Raw genomic sequence first — 16,891 nt, 5'->3', positions numbered from 1 at the left:
CTAGTTGATGTACCCAGCCTGTTATTCCTACCCTCCCTGAATCCAGAGTTTCTGCCTCTTGAAAGAGAATGTCTTGATCTGGGTCTCTTGTTTATTCAGAGGCTTGAATCATTCTGTGGTTTGAATCAGGGACGACAGGTACACAGTTTGCATGTTAGCTGCTTGCCCATCACAGTAGCTGTGGGTATCTATTACCTTTTGGTTCTGTTTAGAATTGACCTCAGGCAGCTACTGTTGGTTGAGCAGATTTGAAAATGATGTGAAACCTTTCTGATAACTTTGCCTGGTGCATGAATTAACTGAATCACCTGATAGACTTTTGATTAACAGACACCCTAGGGTTCATTCAGTGTTAATAAATTAGGATTTCTAGGAATGGAATAGAAATGATAGATGGGCAGTGGTGGCACATCTTTTATTCCAGCATTAGGGAGGTAGAGGCAGGTGATTGTTGTGAGTTCAAAGCCAATTTGGTCTGCAGAGAAAGTTCCAGGGCAGCAGCCAGGGCTCCACAGGGAAATCCTGTCTTGAAAACTTTTTTTTTTTTTTTTTTTAAATCAGCAGCAGTTTTTAGACGATTTTAGGTAGCAGGGAGGTCATTTTTATTTTTATTCATTCTGGTATTGGAGACCGTAGCTTCCTGTCATTTGGAGCACATTACAGCATTTATTCCTCTTGACATTCAGAAAGTTCTGATAGGTTCATTTTACTTTTCAAGGCTATGATAGACTATTGCTTTGAATTATACTAGGCAAAGCACATGAATTCAGTGCCCAAGATAAAGATACAGGATCCAGAGAAATGGCATGTTAGTTTTCTAAATATAAACTGAGCTCAGATTTAAAGCTCGGAACCCTTCAGCTCTCTGAACGCTAGTTCTATCTTTGTTTAATGAATACCTTTGAAAGTAATTAAAATGGGAGGGCTTACTTAATATATTGGGATTGGATAGTTTTTTTTTCTTAAATTTTGAACATTGAACGAATGTCAGTAAAAGTGATTTGAACAATTCACATGGTTTAATTTGCTTTTGTCATATTTCCCATGGAAATAAATATATAAATTGGAGAAAGAAAAGGTCTTTTTATTGGACCACATGATTTGATTTTTAGATCCGGATGTTGCGGTTATGTTATTGAGCAGAGGAGAAAGACTGGAGCTTCAGGATTATCAGTGAGTTAATGACAGACCCAAAAATAGAATCCTCTGCTCTTTGCCTTGGTTATGATTTGGTTTGAAGAGGGGGCCTGTGATCTGGTTCTGTAATTGCAGGAAGTAAGGTTTTGGGTTTGGAACAAGTTACAGTAACTCTGTTGTGTTTGTCCAAGAAAGTCTTCTCTCTCCTTTGTGTTTACCACCTGCTTTAAGACCATGGTTTGAAGCAGAGGGAAGAAAAGGGGCGAGTCTTAAACTTTGTGCTTTAACTCTTTTTTTTTTATTTTATTTTATTTTATTGATTTATTATGTATACATTGTTCTGTCTGCATGCCTGCAGGCCAGAAGAGGGCACCAGACCTCATTACAGATGGTTGTGAGCCACCATGTGGATGCTGGGAATTGAACTCAGGACCTTTGGAAGAGCAGGCAATGCTCTTAACCGCTGAGCCTTCTCTCCAGCCCCTGTGCTTTAACTCTTAAAAAGCTGAGGCTAATGGTTGCTTCCTCCCCCAACTCATCTTGTTTGTCTCTTGTTTCTTCTCGGACTTGATTAGTTTCAGGAGAGGGGCATATACTATGTAGTTAGTCCATAGGAAATAGTAGTGGTTTCCTTATTTTTTTTAGATGTATGAACCTTAAAAATTGTTAATTTATTTTTTTTGACAATTTCATACATGTGTGCATTGTTCATATCCGCCAACTCTCCCCTCCCATTTCGAACTTTTGTAATGGGCTGTATTTGTATCATTGTTTAGTGGCTAGAGTATGGTTTGGAAATAATGGAGGCCTTAGAACACGGTGTTGAATGGATCAATTTGAAAGTGATTGTTAGAGGAGTTGGTTTCTAGTGAAGTCGTTGCTTTACTTTCTTCTGTTTTAGCTTTGGATTTTGTGGCAGGTACTATACAGGAAAGAGCAGGAACTTGGCGGAATAAAAACGTGTATGTTCCCCCTAAACAGATATGATGGGATATAATTCACGTATCATATAGTTTATCCATTTAAAGTGCAAAATCCAGTGTGTTTTAGTATACTCACAGGTGCAAACAGCACTGCAGTCTAATTTTAGAACTTTTCCCTCCCCCTCTAAGACACTCCATACTTCATAGCAGCCAGTCCCTACCCTCCTTTTTGTCTCCCCTCTCTGCTAGCCCTAAGAGAGTCTATTTATCAATTCACATTTGCCCAGTTTTGGATATTTTGTATAAATGGAATGGAATCATATGATAAGTTTTTGGCTTGTGTCTTTTTTTCCTTTAGCATAATGTTTTCACGGTTGTAGCATGTATCGTTTCTTTTTGTCAGTACTGGATGAACACAGTACTTTTATATTTAACACACTAGTCACTCACTCCTCAGTTGGTAGGCATCTGGATTGTTTTACTCTTTTGTTAGGATTTAATCTGTTTAGGTTTTTCCTCTGGGTTCATATATTTAGGGAGGTTTCCTTTTCCTTTTTTTTTTTTTTTTTTTAAGCCCCGAAGTGGGGTTGCCGAATTAATATGACAAGTCAGCTTTGATGGGCTGATGGACTTTTCAGAGGGGTTGCACTAGCACTAAAGGATTTTAAGAACTTTAAGAAGTTTAAAATTTGTAAATTATTTCACTGTTATTTCTGGGTGCAGGTGTTTCTACTTTTTCCACCATGGCTTCTGGGAGTCAAAAACAGATAGTCAGGTTTTCATGACTAGTTTTTTTCCCCCCAGGCCAGCTTGCCTGCTATGATTATGGTTTTGATTTGTATTTCTTTTGTGGTGAATAATGTTAAATACCTGTGTATTTGTTAGATAGCTGCCTGTCTTCTTTGTAGCTAAGGCTGTTGAAATCTTTGCCTGGTTTTAAATTAGGTTACTTTTTTGATTACCGAGTTTTGAAGATTACACGCGCACGCACACACACACACACACATATACATTCTGGATATAACTTGCTCTTCTAATTGACTCTAAAGTCTTTTGAGATAGAAGTAATAGACACAAATACAAGATTGGCGATCTGGTCAGTTTCAAACAGATCTTATTTTAACTTGCTTTAAAAATTGTCTGTGTTCAGATGTACATGTGTGGAGATCAGAGGCTGGTTTTGTGGAGTTGGTAGTTTATGTGGATTAAACAAGGGTGCCAGGCTTGAAGGATCATTTTACTAGCACAGTCTTTTAACTTTCTTTTTCACAATTCTGGAAGAAATGGGTTGACTGATTTATTGAACAAATGTAAATACAGTGGTCAACCACTGTAACTGTAACCAACTCTTAGCAACTGCTCCTTACCTGTTGTTCTCCACACCTATCCCCAAGTTTTAATGAAGAAAATAGTAATGTATCAGAATCTGAACTTCTCAAATACCCTTTTACTCAAGTGCTACTCTGCTCTTAACTCTCTGATTTTAAAGCTGTAGTGTGAATAATAAAAACCCAGAGACTAATATTGGGGTTCAACCAGAAAAACAAAGCAGCCAAGGCACTAGAGAAGTCTTACCTCTGTCTAGACTGGGTGACCTCGGACTAAACAGACAGCCTCTCTCCTCATTTTATATTCCCACTAGTGCTGGGATTAAAGGCGTATGACTCCTTAGTACTGGGATTAAAGGTGTGAGCTGCCACCATTTGAATTTATTTCTACATTGAATTTTGTGCATCCCAGGGTGGCCTTGAACTCACAGAGATCCATCTGACTGTCTCCCGAATCCTGAGATTAAAGGTGTGTGTCACCATTGCCTGACCTCTTGTGGCTTTAGCTTTGCCTCTGGTCTTCATATAAGATTTATTATCCAAATACAAATAATATACTACTACACAAAGCACTGCAACTATTTCTAAAGATCAAGCGGATTTAATAGGCAAAACCAATAAGATAAAATAACATTTTTTATTGAAGACTGTTGTATCGGGGAGAGGATATGAGCATAGGTACTACTGGCATGCTCAGTGCCAATAGTAGCTTTCAGGCACCTTGCAGGAATGCGGAGACTCCTCCTGAATACTTTGGACACACTCTGTTCTGTGACTCATCTGTTAAATATTATGAGGTCTCAGCACCTTCCATGTCAGAGTTACAGTGTCTGTCTCTTCTACGTGATTAATATGTGTGTCATTGATAGTCAGTAATACTTTTCATTCATAATGCTTTCTTAATTGTGATTCTTTTAGCTTTCAATTTTTGTTTACTGTTTTTATTAGAATTGTAGTTAGGTTATAGTTTAATTTACTTCGAAGCATCTAATGATTAATTCTTTACTTTTAGATTTTCTTTGTGGCCAGATGGGTTTGTATGGACAGGCTTGTCCATCTGTAACTTCATTAAGGTGAGTACTCTTCTCTTTCTTTTTTCTTTATTGGAACATCTAACATTTGAAAAGTTATGTTGGTCATGCCATGTTGCAGTGAAATTCAAGGTGAGGCTTATAGGCCCATATTTCTATATGGGGTGGCAGCCAGGCTCTGAAGCCATAGGCCCCACCTGAGGTGGTCAGGTAGCCTTGCTGTCACTGCCCTAACAAGGGTCAGGATGTTTTGCTCCTTCCTTTATAATTTGGAGGATGCCTTATAAAGATGCTGATTCAAGCCTACGTGACAGCTAGCATACAGAACAGACAGGTAGTTGTGGACATGACAAAAGGCTATTATTCACCTGGTTACTTAGGAGACAGAATGCTAATGTATTTCCCCTAAGTTAAGTTTTGGTATAAAGACTGGAGAATAAATGGAGAAATTCTTCAGGATGTGAACTCAGGATGTCATGAGAGACCTCTGAGAAAGAATCTTCCTCCCAATAAAGCCATGTGAGTTGTATCTTTATTTCCGCGCCTCCACACCAGTCGAGAAAGATAGTTTATATTAGGGTCTGGTCAAGAGAAATAATTTATGGTCCGGGCTTGTACCGGACCCCGACAGAGGCTCCGTAAAGTTTTTTTTTTTTTTTCTGAGTCAGGGTTTCTCTGTAGCTTGGAGCCTGTCTGGAACTAACTCTTGTTAGGCTGGCTTCGAACTCATAGAGATCCGCCTCCTGAGTGCTGGGATTAAAGGCATGTGCCACTACCGCCCGGCAAGTTTTGTTATAGAATAGCAATACTCTTCATTTCTCCAGTGAAGTACAATAAGTCACCCTTTACTGTAGAAAATAATATGCTGTTTTGTGAAGTAGGTGGTATTTATACCTACAGACTTGCGAGGAAATGGGAATTAGATCTCTTATTCTCTAGGGATGATCTTGAACATGAAACAACATAACCACATTGTTGTTTCTTAAAAATGTAATCTGCTTTCTACTTGTTTTAATTAAAAATACATTTTGATTGCTTTATACAGATCATTAAGATAGACTAAATTACTGATTTTAACTTAAGAGTGGTAAAAACATGTTATTTAGGTTATCCTCTTCTACATTAAACTAAACAAATGAAATTAAAAGGTAGGAATTAAGTAAGTAATATTGTAAGTTAGTGGGTTCAAATTTTTTTTAAAAGTTACTAAATTCTTTGACTCCAATCTTGTGGTAGGTGCAGTGGGTAAAGCAGACAAATACAAAGTTTTTCTAGGCTCCCATGTTCTATTCTTTCAGTGACCTCTGAGACGTTGTTGGTTCAAGAGTTGATTTGAAAAGTAACCTTACTAGGTGTGGTGATATATCTCTTTAAGCCCAGCACTAGGGAGGCAGAGGCAGTTTAAGGCCAGTCTGGTCTACAGATCGAGTTTCAGGGCTACTTAATAGAAAGACCCTGTCTCAGGAAGCCGCAAAAAAAAATCTAAACCCAATTTTAATTGAAAGCATTCCAAATTAAAATTTAGAATATTAAATGTTGATTGCAACAGCTACTTGTTACAGGTTGCTGCAGTCAGTATCGCTTATCCACCTGATACACTGCCACATTCTAACATTCTATAACAGTAGAATAGAATCATTCTTTTTTTTTTTTTGAAGATTTATTTATCATGTACACAGTGTTCTGTCTGCATGTATCCCTGCACGCCAGAAGAGGGCACCAGATCTCATTACAGATGGTTGTGAGCCACCATGTGGTTGCTGGGAATTGAACTTAGAACCTTTGGAAGAGCAGGCAATGCTCTTAACCACAGAGCCATCTCTTCAGCCCCCATGTATATATATTTTTATATCTTGAGTAAAGATTTATCAAGAGTGAAAGCCTCACAACAAAGCAGTTTTTCCTTGAGCATTTACTCTATAGACAAATGTGCATATATCATATGACTTCTTTCTCTAACGTAGCAGTACACTTAGAATTTGGTTTTCTCAAAACCAAACAGAATTTTGAGGTGTATCTATATTGCTGGGCATATCAGTAATTCATTTTTGTATAGTTATTTGTGTATACCCACAACAATTTATTTATTCACCTGCCCATTGATGAGTGTTTTGGCTGTATTAAAAGGTACTCTGTGTGTGTGTGTGTGTGTGTGTGTGTGTGTGTGTGTGTATAATCTATGCTGGGTCTATTCCTGCTCATTGACGAAGTTTCAATTTTCCTTTTAGAATTAACTCCGAGACCTTTTCCACATTAAGCTTTTAATTTTTACTCAGTTTATGTGGTTAAAAAAATATTCATTTTAAAATAATATCTTCCCTCTGCATTAAAATTCCTGTAGGGGAATATTTGGAGAGTAATATGACCAGAATACAGTTAAGATTTGGATCCACACATTCCACATATGTCTTCAAAGTTAATTCTCTCTCAGCTTCAACTGATACTTTCCTGGGACTATTTAAGTCCTTGTCACCATTTAAGTTTTTGTTTAAATTAATCAGATCATCAGAACCTATACCAGTAGTGGGTCATAGATAGGAAATGTCTCCTAACAATCTTTGGAAGTCATTAAGAGTCTGCAATCAATCTCTCCTAATTTGTCCCTTTTAAGGTCTAATTTTTTATAACCCTATTTTATAGCCTAAATAATTAATAGGATCTCCTCTTTGTATTTTGCCAGGAGCAATTCATTTATCCATACATGCAGATATTTATTTAGGTTTTTTTTTTTTTTTTTTTTTTTTGAGGCAGAGTTTTTCTGTAACTTTGGAATCTATCCTAGAACTAGCTCTTGTAGACCAGGCTGGCCTCTAACTCACAGATATTCACCTGTCTCTGCTGGGATTAAAGGCATGTGCCTCCAGTGCTCTGCTTCAGGAACAATTTATAATCCCCAACAAGGCAAATTTTTCTTTACTTCTTCATTCTTTCTAAAGTATCTACATTTGAATCGGATAGCAAATTGTCATCCATGTAATGGTAATTTATAGATCCAGGAAATTGCTTCCAATGCTGACTTACAAAATATTGGCACAGGATGAGGCTATTTTACATTCCCTGTGGGAGAACCTTCCATTGATACCTTTTAGCAGGCTGAGAATAACTATAAGTAGGCACTGTGAAGGCAATTTTTTTTCCTTTTCTTGTAAAGCTATAGTGAAGAAACAGTCTTTAAATAACTATTAAGAGACCATCCTTTAGGCAATAGAGAAGGCAAAGGAATGCCAGACTGTAGAGAACCCATTGGCTGACTCACCCTATTAACAGCTCTTAGGTCTGTTACCATTCTCCATTTTCCAGATTTCTTTTTAACAACAAATACAGGAGAATTTTAAGGGCTGGTTGATTCTTTAGTATGCTGAGCATCTAATTGCTTGTATACCGGCTGTTCTAAAGCCTGCAGTTTGTCTTCTGTGAAAGGCCATTCATTGCTTAGCCCATACAGGTTTGTCTGTCAACCATTTTAAAAGTAGGGCTGTTGGTCCTTTGAAATATCAGCAGCTCTTGGGCCCTGTTCACGTACAACCTTAAATGGTCGGTGATTGTTCTTTACAAAACATTCTAATATTTTTCCAAGAAACATATGTTAATTTATGGTTCGTTTCAAAGATTAGTGAAATGTTAATCTGATTATTCCATTGCTGTAACAAATCGTCCCCACAAATTCATTGCTATGTTAGCAACATATGATGTTAATATATTTCTGTCCTTCTGACCCTATAAATTCGACCCATCTCATGCTCTTCTTTGCCTGAGATAAAATTCCGATTCCTAAAAACTGAACATTTACGTCCTGAGAGGCCAATTTGGATGCCAAGATTCTGATGAAACTGTTATATCTGTACCTGTGTCTACCAGGCCTTCAATGACAAAGTCATTTGTTTATATTTTTAATTTTGATCATTGCTCATTTATAAAAGTTTGCCAAAATATTTGCTTTACAGTTTCTCCTGAATTTTTTGTTCTGTCTTCTGTAGCTGTTCTATTATCCAGAGCAGTATGTTTTTTTACAATAGGCATTAGGTTCTTTAATTGCACTGGGAAGGAGCAGGAAATGACTGAACTGGATTTGCTGTAAGGGCCATATTTGACATAGGGACCTTTAAAAGGCCCTTCATGGAGTTACTTGCCCACAAAGGATTACCATGAATGTCAGGCCTCTTGAGGCCTGGGCATGAGGCCCAGTGTAACTTCCTAAGCCTAACTTGAATTTGCCTAACTTGAATTTGTTGAAGCCTAGTGTAACTTCCTGAGCATAGTTTGGAGACCTGTTTCTGCCCAGCCACTGCTAATGTGGCAGAATATTATTGGCCCTTGTTCCTTACTCTACCTCAACCCATTCTAAGCTTCCCACCCTTATCTCAGCCTATATAAGTTCTTGCCTGATGCAATTAAAGGAGATCCTGCTTCGATAGACTCCCGATTCAGTAGGTATGTTTCTTCCCAGTGGCTGGGGGGGAGGTCTGGGTCTCTGGTCTTTGATGCTCACCATCCAGCTCAGCCCCAGGGAAAGTCCAGCAGGTCCAGCTCTCCTCCGCCCTTTCTGCCAGAAAACCCATCAGATGACTTTTTCTCATTGACCTGCATTTATTAGTCCACTGTCTGCCTTTCCCACATCTGATAATCCAGAAGGCAGAGGCATTCTGAATGGATTATTATTAGAAAAAATATTGTTTCTAGGAATGCCTAGTCTACAACCCTTTTAAAGTGACCTTTGCTACAGTTATAACATTTGACTTTTTGATTTTTCCTCCAAATTCTGGAAACCACTTCTCCTATCCATGTATTATCATATTCATGAAATTCAATATTAATTGTATCTTGCATCCATTCCTCCAAAGGTGCTGACCTTGTTTTTAATAGGCTCATTATCCTTTTGCATAGAGAATTGTCATTCTCAGAAGCCAGAGATTCAGTTATTATTTGTCTAGCTTCTGAATTTGGTGTCATTCTATTTGCTGCTGAAGTCAGTCTTTGTAAGAAATTCATAAAGGCTTCCTTTGGGCCGTACATAAATTTATAAATGACTCAATTTTTTCCCCTAATTCTCCAGTTCTGTTTCATGCAATCAAAGCTGTTATGCAGCATAAATCCAAAGTGTGGTCATTATATGCAGCCTGCCTTTCTATAGTAGCGTAATTTACTTCTCCGTGAATTTGATCTTGGAATATTTCCCTGCCTCTAGCTTTAGTTCATTGTTCAATAATCTTAGCCTCTTCTCTGAGCCAGGTACTCCATTGTAATTGTATACCAGTCTCTAAAACTCCATTAGTCAAATCTTTCTAGTCATTGGGGATAATTCTATTACAAAGTAACCACGAGTTTACATTTGCTTCACAAAAAGTGAATGAATGCCATATGAGACTTTTGCTTCTTTGAATCTCTTTAAATCTAACATTGCCACAGGAGTTCAGTTAGGTATAACAGAGCCTCTGCCATTTGGTAATTCCTATAATGTTACTGGACATATTAAGTTTAGTTGTCTGAAAACCTTAGGCTGTTCCTCTCTATTCTTTGTGTGTGTGTGTATAATATTACTTTATAAATATTACCACTTCTTCCCCTCCTTCCACTTCTCTCCTGCTCCCCCACATACCTTCCCCCATCCCCCTCCAGTCCTAAGAGAGGGCAAGGCACCCTGCCCTGTGGGAAGTTCAAGGCCCTTCCCCCTACATCCAGGCAAAGGAAGGTATGCATCCAAAGAGATGCATATGCTGCAATTGACTCTCCATTAAATTTTTCTGTCTGGGTTTGAATTTCTCTTGTGATCTGTTTTATTAGATTTTTATAAGGCTTGTATCTTTTTTTTTTTATATTTATTTATTTATTATGTATACAATATTCTGTTTGTGTGTATGCCTGCAGGCCAGAAGAGGGCACCAGACCCCTTTACAGATGGTTGTGAGCCACCATGTGGTTGCTGGGAATTGAACTCAGGACCTTTGGAAGAGCAGGCAACGCTCTTAACCTCTGAGCCATCTCTCCAGCCCCTAAGGCTTGTATCTTAGCAGTTAGATTAGTCAACTTCTTTAGTGATGAGACAAAAATCACAATGTGATAATGTTATAATTGACATCAAATAAATCCGATCTAAATTAGATATCCTCTTGTATAATCACTCCATTTTCAAACTGTCTAGCATATTATTATAGAGAGACCCAAGTCCCTCCATATAATGGTTTTTCCCATTTTTTTAATGTGGGAAAAAAAACCAAACTGTCTTTTAACTAATTCTTCCCTTTAAGAATTCCTAGTTGTTATACCAAATCTGCCAACAATGTTGATGATGATGTGAATCTCATTGCTGCTGCATAGAACAGTATAAGCCTAACTGAATTTCAAGTCAGCTACCTAGTTTGGCAGCAGCCCAAGAAGGGGCTCAGGGAGAGCTTGTAACCCATGGTGGGGGGTGTGGTGGGAGAGAAGAGAAAACCTAGCCAGGTGGTACAGGAGCCCCAAGTGCAGCCCTGGCCTGTGTTGGTGGTTAAAAAGCCTCAGGCAAATGGCTTTTTTTGTGAATTCATACCGCAAATGTTGTGTGCCAAATGTAGCACAAATAGTAAAAGCCAGAGACAGAAATTGAGGTGCAATCCAAAAACCAGCAAAGCAAGTCAGCCAAGCCACTAAAGAAGTCTTAACCTCTACCAAGGCTTTGCGATCGCAAACTAAGCAGCTTAAGCCTGCCTCTCCTCCCATTTTATATTCCCTCTAGTACTGGGATTAAAGGTTTATGACTCCCTAGGACTGTGAGCCACCACCACCTGGGGTTGTTTCTGCATTAATCTTGTGTACCCCAGAGTGGCCTTGAACTCATAGAGATCCAACCGACTCTTGTCTCCCAAATCCTGGATTAAAGGTGTTTGTTGTCATTGCCTGACCTTGTGGCTTTAGCTTTGCCTCTGCTCTTCAGACAAGATTTATCAAAATACAAATAATATACCGCTATATAAAATTGCTATCTATGAAAATGTGTATGTACAAGTATGTCTAAATATATGGTTTATTTTGAGTAAATACGTAAAAGTGAAATAATCGAGCCATGTGATACATTTGTGCTTAACTTTTTAATAAACTGCCAGTTTTTTCTAAAGCACTTGTGCCTCCTTTACATCCCCACCATCAGCACTTCATTCTAGCTGTTCTCGTAGGTGAGTAGAAAAACCTCATTGTAGTTTTTACATTCTCATTATCTGATGATGTACCCAAGCATCTTGACATTGTGCATCTTCGTTCAAGCACCTGTCCAAATATTTTGTCATGAAAGATTGGTTTTCTTACTGAATTGTTAGAGTTCTTTATATTTCTAGATACAAGTTCTTTTAATGATTTTTTTAAATTTTAATTTTTCATTCATTCATTTATTCACTCATTCATTCACTCACAGATACCCACTGCCCCATTGTTGTAATTAGGGTATCTATTGCTGTGACGAAACACTACGACCATAAAGCAAGTTGGGGAAGAAAGGATTTATCCAGCTTATACTTCCACATTACTGTTTACCACTGAAGGGAAATCAGGAGAAAACTCAAACAGGGCAGGATCCTGGAGGCAGGACCTGATGCAGAGGTCATGAAGGGGAACTGCTTACTGGCTTGCTCCATAGATTTGCTCAGCCTCCTTTCTTAGAGAACCCAGGACCACCAGCCCAGACATGGCACCACCCACCATGGCCTGGACCTTCCCCCATTGATTACTAGTTGAGAAAATGCCTTACAGTTAGATTTTATGGAGGCATTTCCTCAATTGAGGTTCCTTCCTCTCTGATAACTCTAGCCTGTGTCAAGTTGACACAGAGAATTAGCCAATACGTCTTTCCACATTTTGTTTTCATTCTCCTGACAGTGTTTTTGAAGAGCATAGAAATTTAAAATTTGATAAAATTTATCAGTTTTATGAATTTGGTGTGTAGGTGTGTGTTTATTCTGTAACTTTTAGATTTTACATTTAGGTCCATCCTCCCCCCTACCTCCCACATTTTTGTGTGAGATGTCAGATCATCACCCGTACAGACACAAGTATAACCTTTTGTTTTAATATCATTTTTTAAATTCAGTATTTTTTTTTTTAAATTCAGTGACTTGTTTTTGGAACTTTTATTGAAAGGCAACTGAAATTGCTTGTTTGTGTTTTGGGCTATATTCTGTTGAGGTAGCTATATTGTAGTTTTAGAGTAAACTTTGAAAACTGCTAGTCATGCTTTTTAAATTGGGGGAAAGAACCTAATATATGTTATATTTGTCAACTGATAACTTGAAAATTAGATAATAATATTGCCCTTGAGCAGATGACAATAAGTTTCAGCAAGAATTTTAGCTAGGCTTAGAGACTGAGGTAAGAGAATTGCTTGAATTTTTAAGTCAGTCTGGGCTACATAGTGGGGTCCAGAAGATTTTTATGGGTGCTCAGGATTTATTGGTCAGTGGATAGGATGTTGCTTTTAGATGGGAATGCGTTTTAGTGTGATATCATGCTGCATGATTATAGTAAGTACTTGGAATTGATATTTGAAGGAGGCCAAAGGGGTAACAGACTGGGGAAGTGGAGAGTCTAGAGAGTTCCCACTACAAAGAAATAAACGTTAACGATGATGAGCATGCTAATTGCCTTGATTTGATCATTCTATGTACCATAAGTGTACATACGCTGGCTGACTTGAAATAAGAGAAAAATTTAAAAGCCCTCAGAAAATTTAAACGAAACTTCATTGTATTTTACTTACCCCTTTGTAGCCCCAGCATTTGAATATGATTGAAAAGCTGTCCATTGTACAGTTTTCTTACACCAATGTTAATGTCTCACAACGGTTTTACTACTTGATAACATTATTAAATAATGGCACTGCTTTAGACTTTCTTTTTCCCAGCTTTCAGCTGGTTTGTGTGTGATCTAGTGACCCTCCCTCCCTCCCTCCCTCCCTCCCTCCCTCCCTCCCTCCCTCCCTCCCTCCCTCCCTCCCTCCCTCCCTCCCTCCCTCCCTCCTTCCCCTCCCCTCCCCTCCCCTCCTTTCCTTTTCTTTTTTTGAGACAGGGTTTCTCTGTAGCTTTGGAGCCTGTCCTGGAACTAGCTCTTGTAGACCAGGCTGGCCTCGAACTAACAGAGATCCGCCTGCCTCTGCCTCCCGAGTGCTGGGATTAAAGGTGTGCGCCACCACCGCCTGGCCACATTTTCTTTTTTCTTTTACTGGGGCGGCAGTGGGTTTGAAACTGTATTACTATGTAGTCTTGACTAACCAGAAAGTCACTATATAGACCAGGCTGGTCTCTGTCTTACAGAGATCTGCTCACACAGAAAACTTAAGAACAAAGTCAGAAAACACAACGATAAAGTCAGAATGGCAGAGTTGAGAAACTCTGCAATGGTGTCAAGAAATAAAACACAAATAGTAGAGTCTTGAAAAAGAGATGTCTCCAGGTAGAGGCTCTCAGGATCAAATCATTTTAGCAATAGCATCTCTATCTGTGGTTTGTTGGTAGCCATTTCACTTCAGATAGCTCTGGAATTTTCTTCCATACCTTTTCACACAAAGTAATTATAATGGTAGTGAGCTGGTGTTTTATGTAAATTGGTAACTACTGATATGCTCTTAGAGCAGGTCTGTTTATTTAGTTTTTAGATTAATGTTTATATTTATAAAATTTAAAACCCATTAGTTAAATAATAGCTTATTACAGCCTTTTTAAGAGTCCAGATTAACTTGTGTGTATGTGTATATATATCTATATATAAATACATAGATATATATACTCATGAAAAATATGTATATTCTGATATATATTCATATATATAAGTATATTTTTCTATAAGTATATATATATATATTACATATATATACTCATGAAAAAAATTGTTTTGTGTTTCTCTATGTAGCTTTAGCGCCTGTACTAGAACTTGTTCTGTAGACCAGGCTAGCCTCGAACTCACAGAGGTCTATCTGCCTGCCTTCTACTGAATGCTGGGATTTTTTAAGACACTTTACCACTGACTTATATCCTCAGCTCTTGGTGTTTCAAAGTGTCTTTCCATGTAGCCAAGGTGTAACTGGAGATGTGCCTCAGCTTCCTGAGTGCTAGAATTCTATGTAGTATGCCTGACTCTATTTTCCTTTTAATGGTCATGGTTTCTTTTTTAAAACATTACAGTCTTGAAGGAACTTTTTATTTTTGTTCCTTGTTCAAAGGAAGCTGTAGTTAACATATTCTAAAATTCCGTTTGGGTTGACCCGTCTTCTCTGATGATTCTTCCCTCTGTCTACCCCTTATAATTTTTTTGGTCCATGTCTTATAAAAAAATTAGAGTGCTTTTATGTAGTAGATTAAATTTTATCTAATCCTTCATTTAAAGCAGTCTTGAAATTATAACAAGGAATCTAAAAGTTAGATACTGTAGTGTGCATTTGTAATCCTCTGGGAATACCTATTTAAGTAAACACAGGTATTTATGACCATTCTATAATATAAATGATAACAAATAATAAAAGCTCTCCTTATTGTCACACTTTGGTGTGTTATATTGCTGATTTAAAGAATTACTGGTAAATTACAGATTAAAAGAACAACCTTCCAGGTTTTGTGTACTGTATGAAAAGTCTGCCATTGAGCTGGGCAGTGGTGGCGCATGCCTTTAATTCTAACACTCGGGAGGCAGAGGCAGGTGAATCTCTGTGAGTTCGAGACCAGCCTGGTCTACAAGAGCTAGTTCCAGCATAGGCTCCAAAGCTACAGAGAAACCCTGTCTCAAAAAGCCAAAGACAAAAAGAAAAAGAAAAAAAAAAAGAAAGAAAGAAAATAAGTCTGCCATTGTAGTGACTTCTTGTGGCTAGGATAACTTTCATGTTAGCAAGGATTATTTTGCTTTGGTTTTAAAATCCATAGTGTAGCATTAAATCTATTTAGATGTGTTCCATTCTGTACACTGAGAACAGTGAGCAAGCATGTTCTAATCACCATATCAGTAACAGTGGCCGACATCTACTGAATGAATGCCTGTTATGTGCTGCATATTCACTGTACTGTATTTCTACATATTTCGTGATGATCTCAATGAAAATGGCAGTACTAGCTTATGAGCTGTTTCTGGCCTTTACCACCACCGTGAGAGGCTCTCTGGACCATATTTTGAGAACTGCTGAACTATGGAAATTATAAGCAGCAATATAAACTGTTTTCTTTACCATTTTCAGTAAATCATCTCTCCACTCCCATTGCTAGCATAGGTGCTACCTCACTGGTATAATGCCAAGGAGGCAGAATATTTATGATACTGTATGATGAGCCAAGACAAAATGGTTTCAGACAGAGGCAGGAATAAAATTTAATGGAACAAAATGACTGTTTGGGCACAAGTAACCTAACATAAGAAGTGTTAATAGATTTTGTTTTGGTTTTAAATATCAACTGCAGAAATGGTTTGGGTGATATGTCAAAGGGGTTGATGTTCATTAGCCTATTTATCTACTCATATAATTCCATAGGTAGAGTTTTGATTGTAGAGTGTATTGCATTAATGATAGATTAGTTTATGCTCCTGAATGTTATTTTTTCTCTATAAAGTAAAATAGTTTTTTGGGGGAGGAGGGGCAGGGTCTTGCCATGTATCCCTGATCCATTGCCTTTGTCTGGAACTAAAGGCATGTACTATACCCTACCTAAAATGAAGTAGCTTTAAGATAAGAATTTTACATAGAATAAAGATTACTTTTGGGCCTGGGGAAATGGCTCAATGGATAAATTACCTTTTGCACAAGCACAACGATGTGAGGTTAGTTTGTCAAACTGGTAAGACTGGATGGAGAGATGGCTCAGCAGTTTCAGAGCACCAGCTGCTGCTCTTGCAGTGGGCCTGGGTTTGGTTCCAGCATCTGCATAATGGCTCACAACTGTAATTCAAATTTCAGGGGATACAACACCCTGGCATCCTTGGACTCCTGCATGCACGTAGTGCACAAATCCTCACACATACACACATGAGTAAAAGCTGGTGGGTGCAGTGGCCAGCCACATGTATAATCTTGGTACTTGGTGAGGCAGAGACAGGTCCCTGGAGCTTCCTGGCCAATCAGTCTCTGAATTAATGAGCTCCGGGTTTAGGGGAGACCTTATCTTAGCTGTGAAAGATTAGAGGACAATGGAGGACATCTGGCCCAAATGTATGACTCACCTATACGCACACCAGCACATACATATATTAATTACACACATGATTGTAGCGCCTGCACTATGAACGGTATGTGCTCCAAGAACTAAGCTGGAGACTTAAAAACACATGCACACGGACAGACAGAGACCTGGGTCATCCTTGATACAAGAATGCCAAGTTTATTGTGCTCCAGGGAAGCTTATATAGGGATCTTTAACTGATAGACACGCCCAGCTCTTGGGATCTTTCAGCTGCAGGCCTCCTCAGAACCCGTTCCCCTGCCATCAAGGTCTTGTGCTCAGGGCAGCTGCAGGCACAGGTGTTTTGCTCAGTT

At 38.4% G+C, this 16,891-nt stretch overlaps 1 protein-coding gene across 3 annotated transcripts in view; it reads left to right on the top strand.

Annotated features, from left to right (window-relative positions):
- Positions 1-16,891, top strand: part of Foxj3 (forkhead box J3) — a 104,493-nt gene that overhangs the window by 12,862 nt on the left and 74,740 nt on the right. For all 3 annotated transcript variants that reach the window (XM_057784329.1, XM_057784331.1, XM_057784330.1), the window contains exon 2: positions 4,401-4,461. In XM_057784329.1, coding sequence (XP_057640312.1) covers positions 4,418-4,461 — 44 coding nt within the window. In that variant the 5' untranslated portion in view covers positions 4,401-4,417. The remainder of the gene's footprint in view (positions 1-4,400; positions 4,462-16,891) is intronic.

This window comes from Chionomys nivalis, chromosome 11 (assembly GCF_950005125.1).
Source record: "Chionomys nivalis chromosome 11, mChiNiv1.1, whole genome shotgun sequence".
NCBI classification, from domain to species: Eukaryota; Metazoa; Chordata; class Mammalia; order Rodentia; family Cricetidae; genus Chionomys; species Chionomys nivalis.
This window is presented reverse-complemented; position numbering and strand designations above follow the sequence as displayed.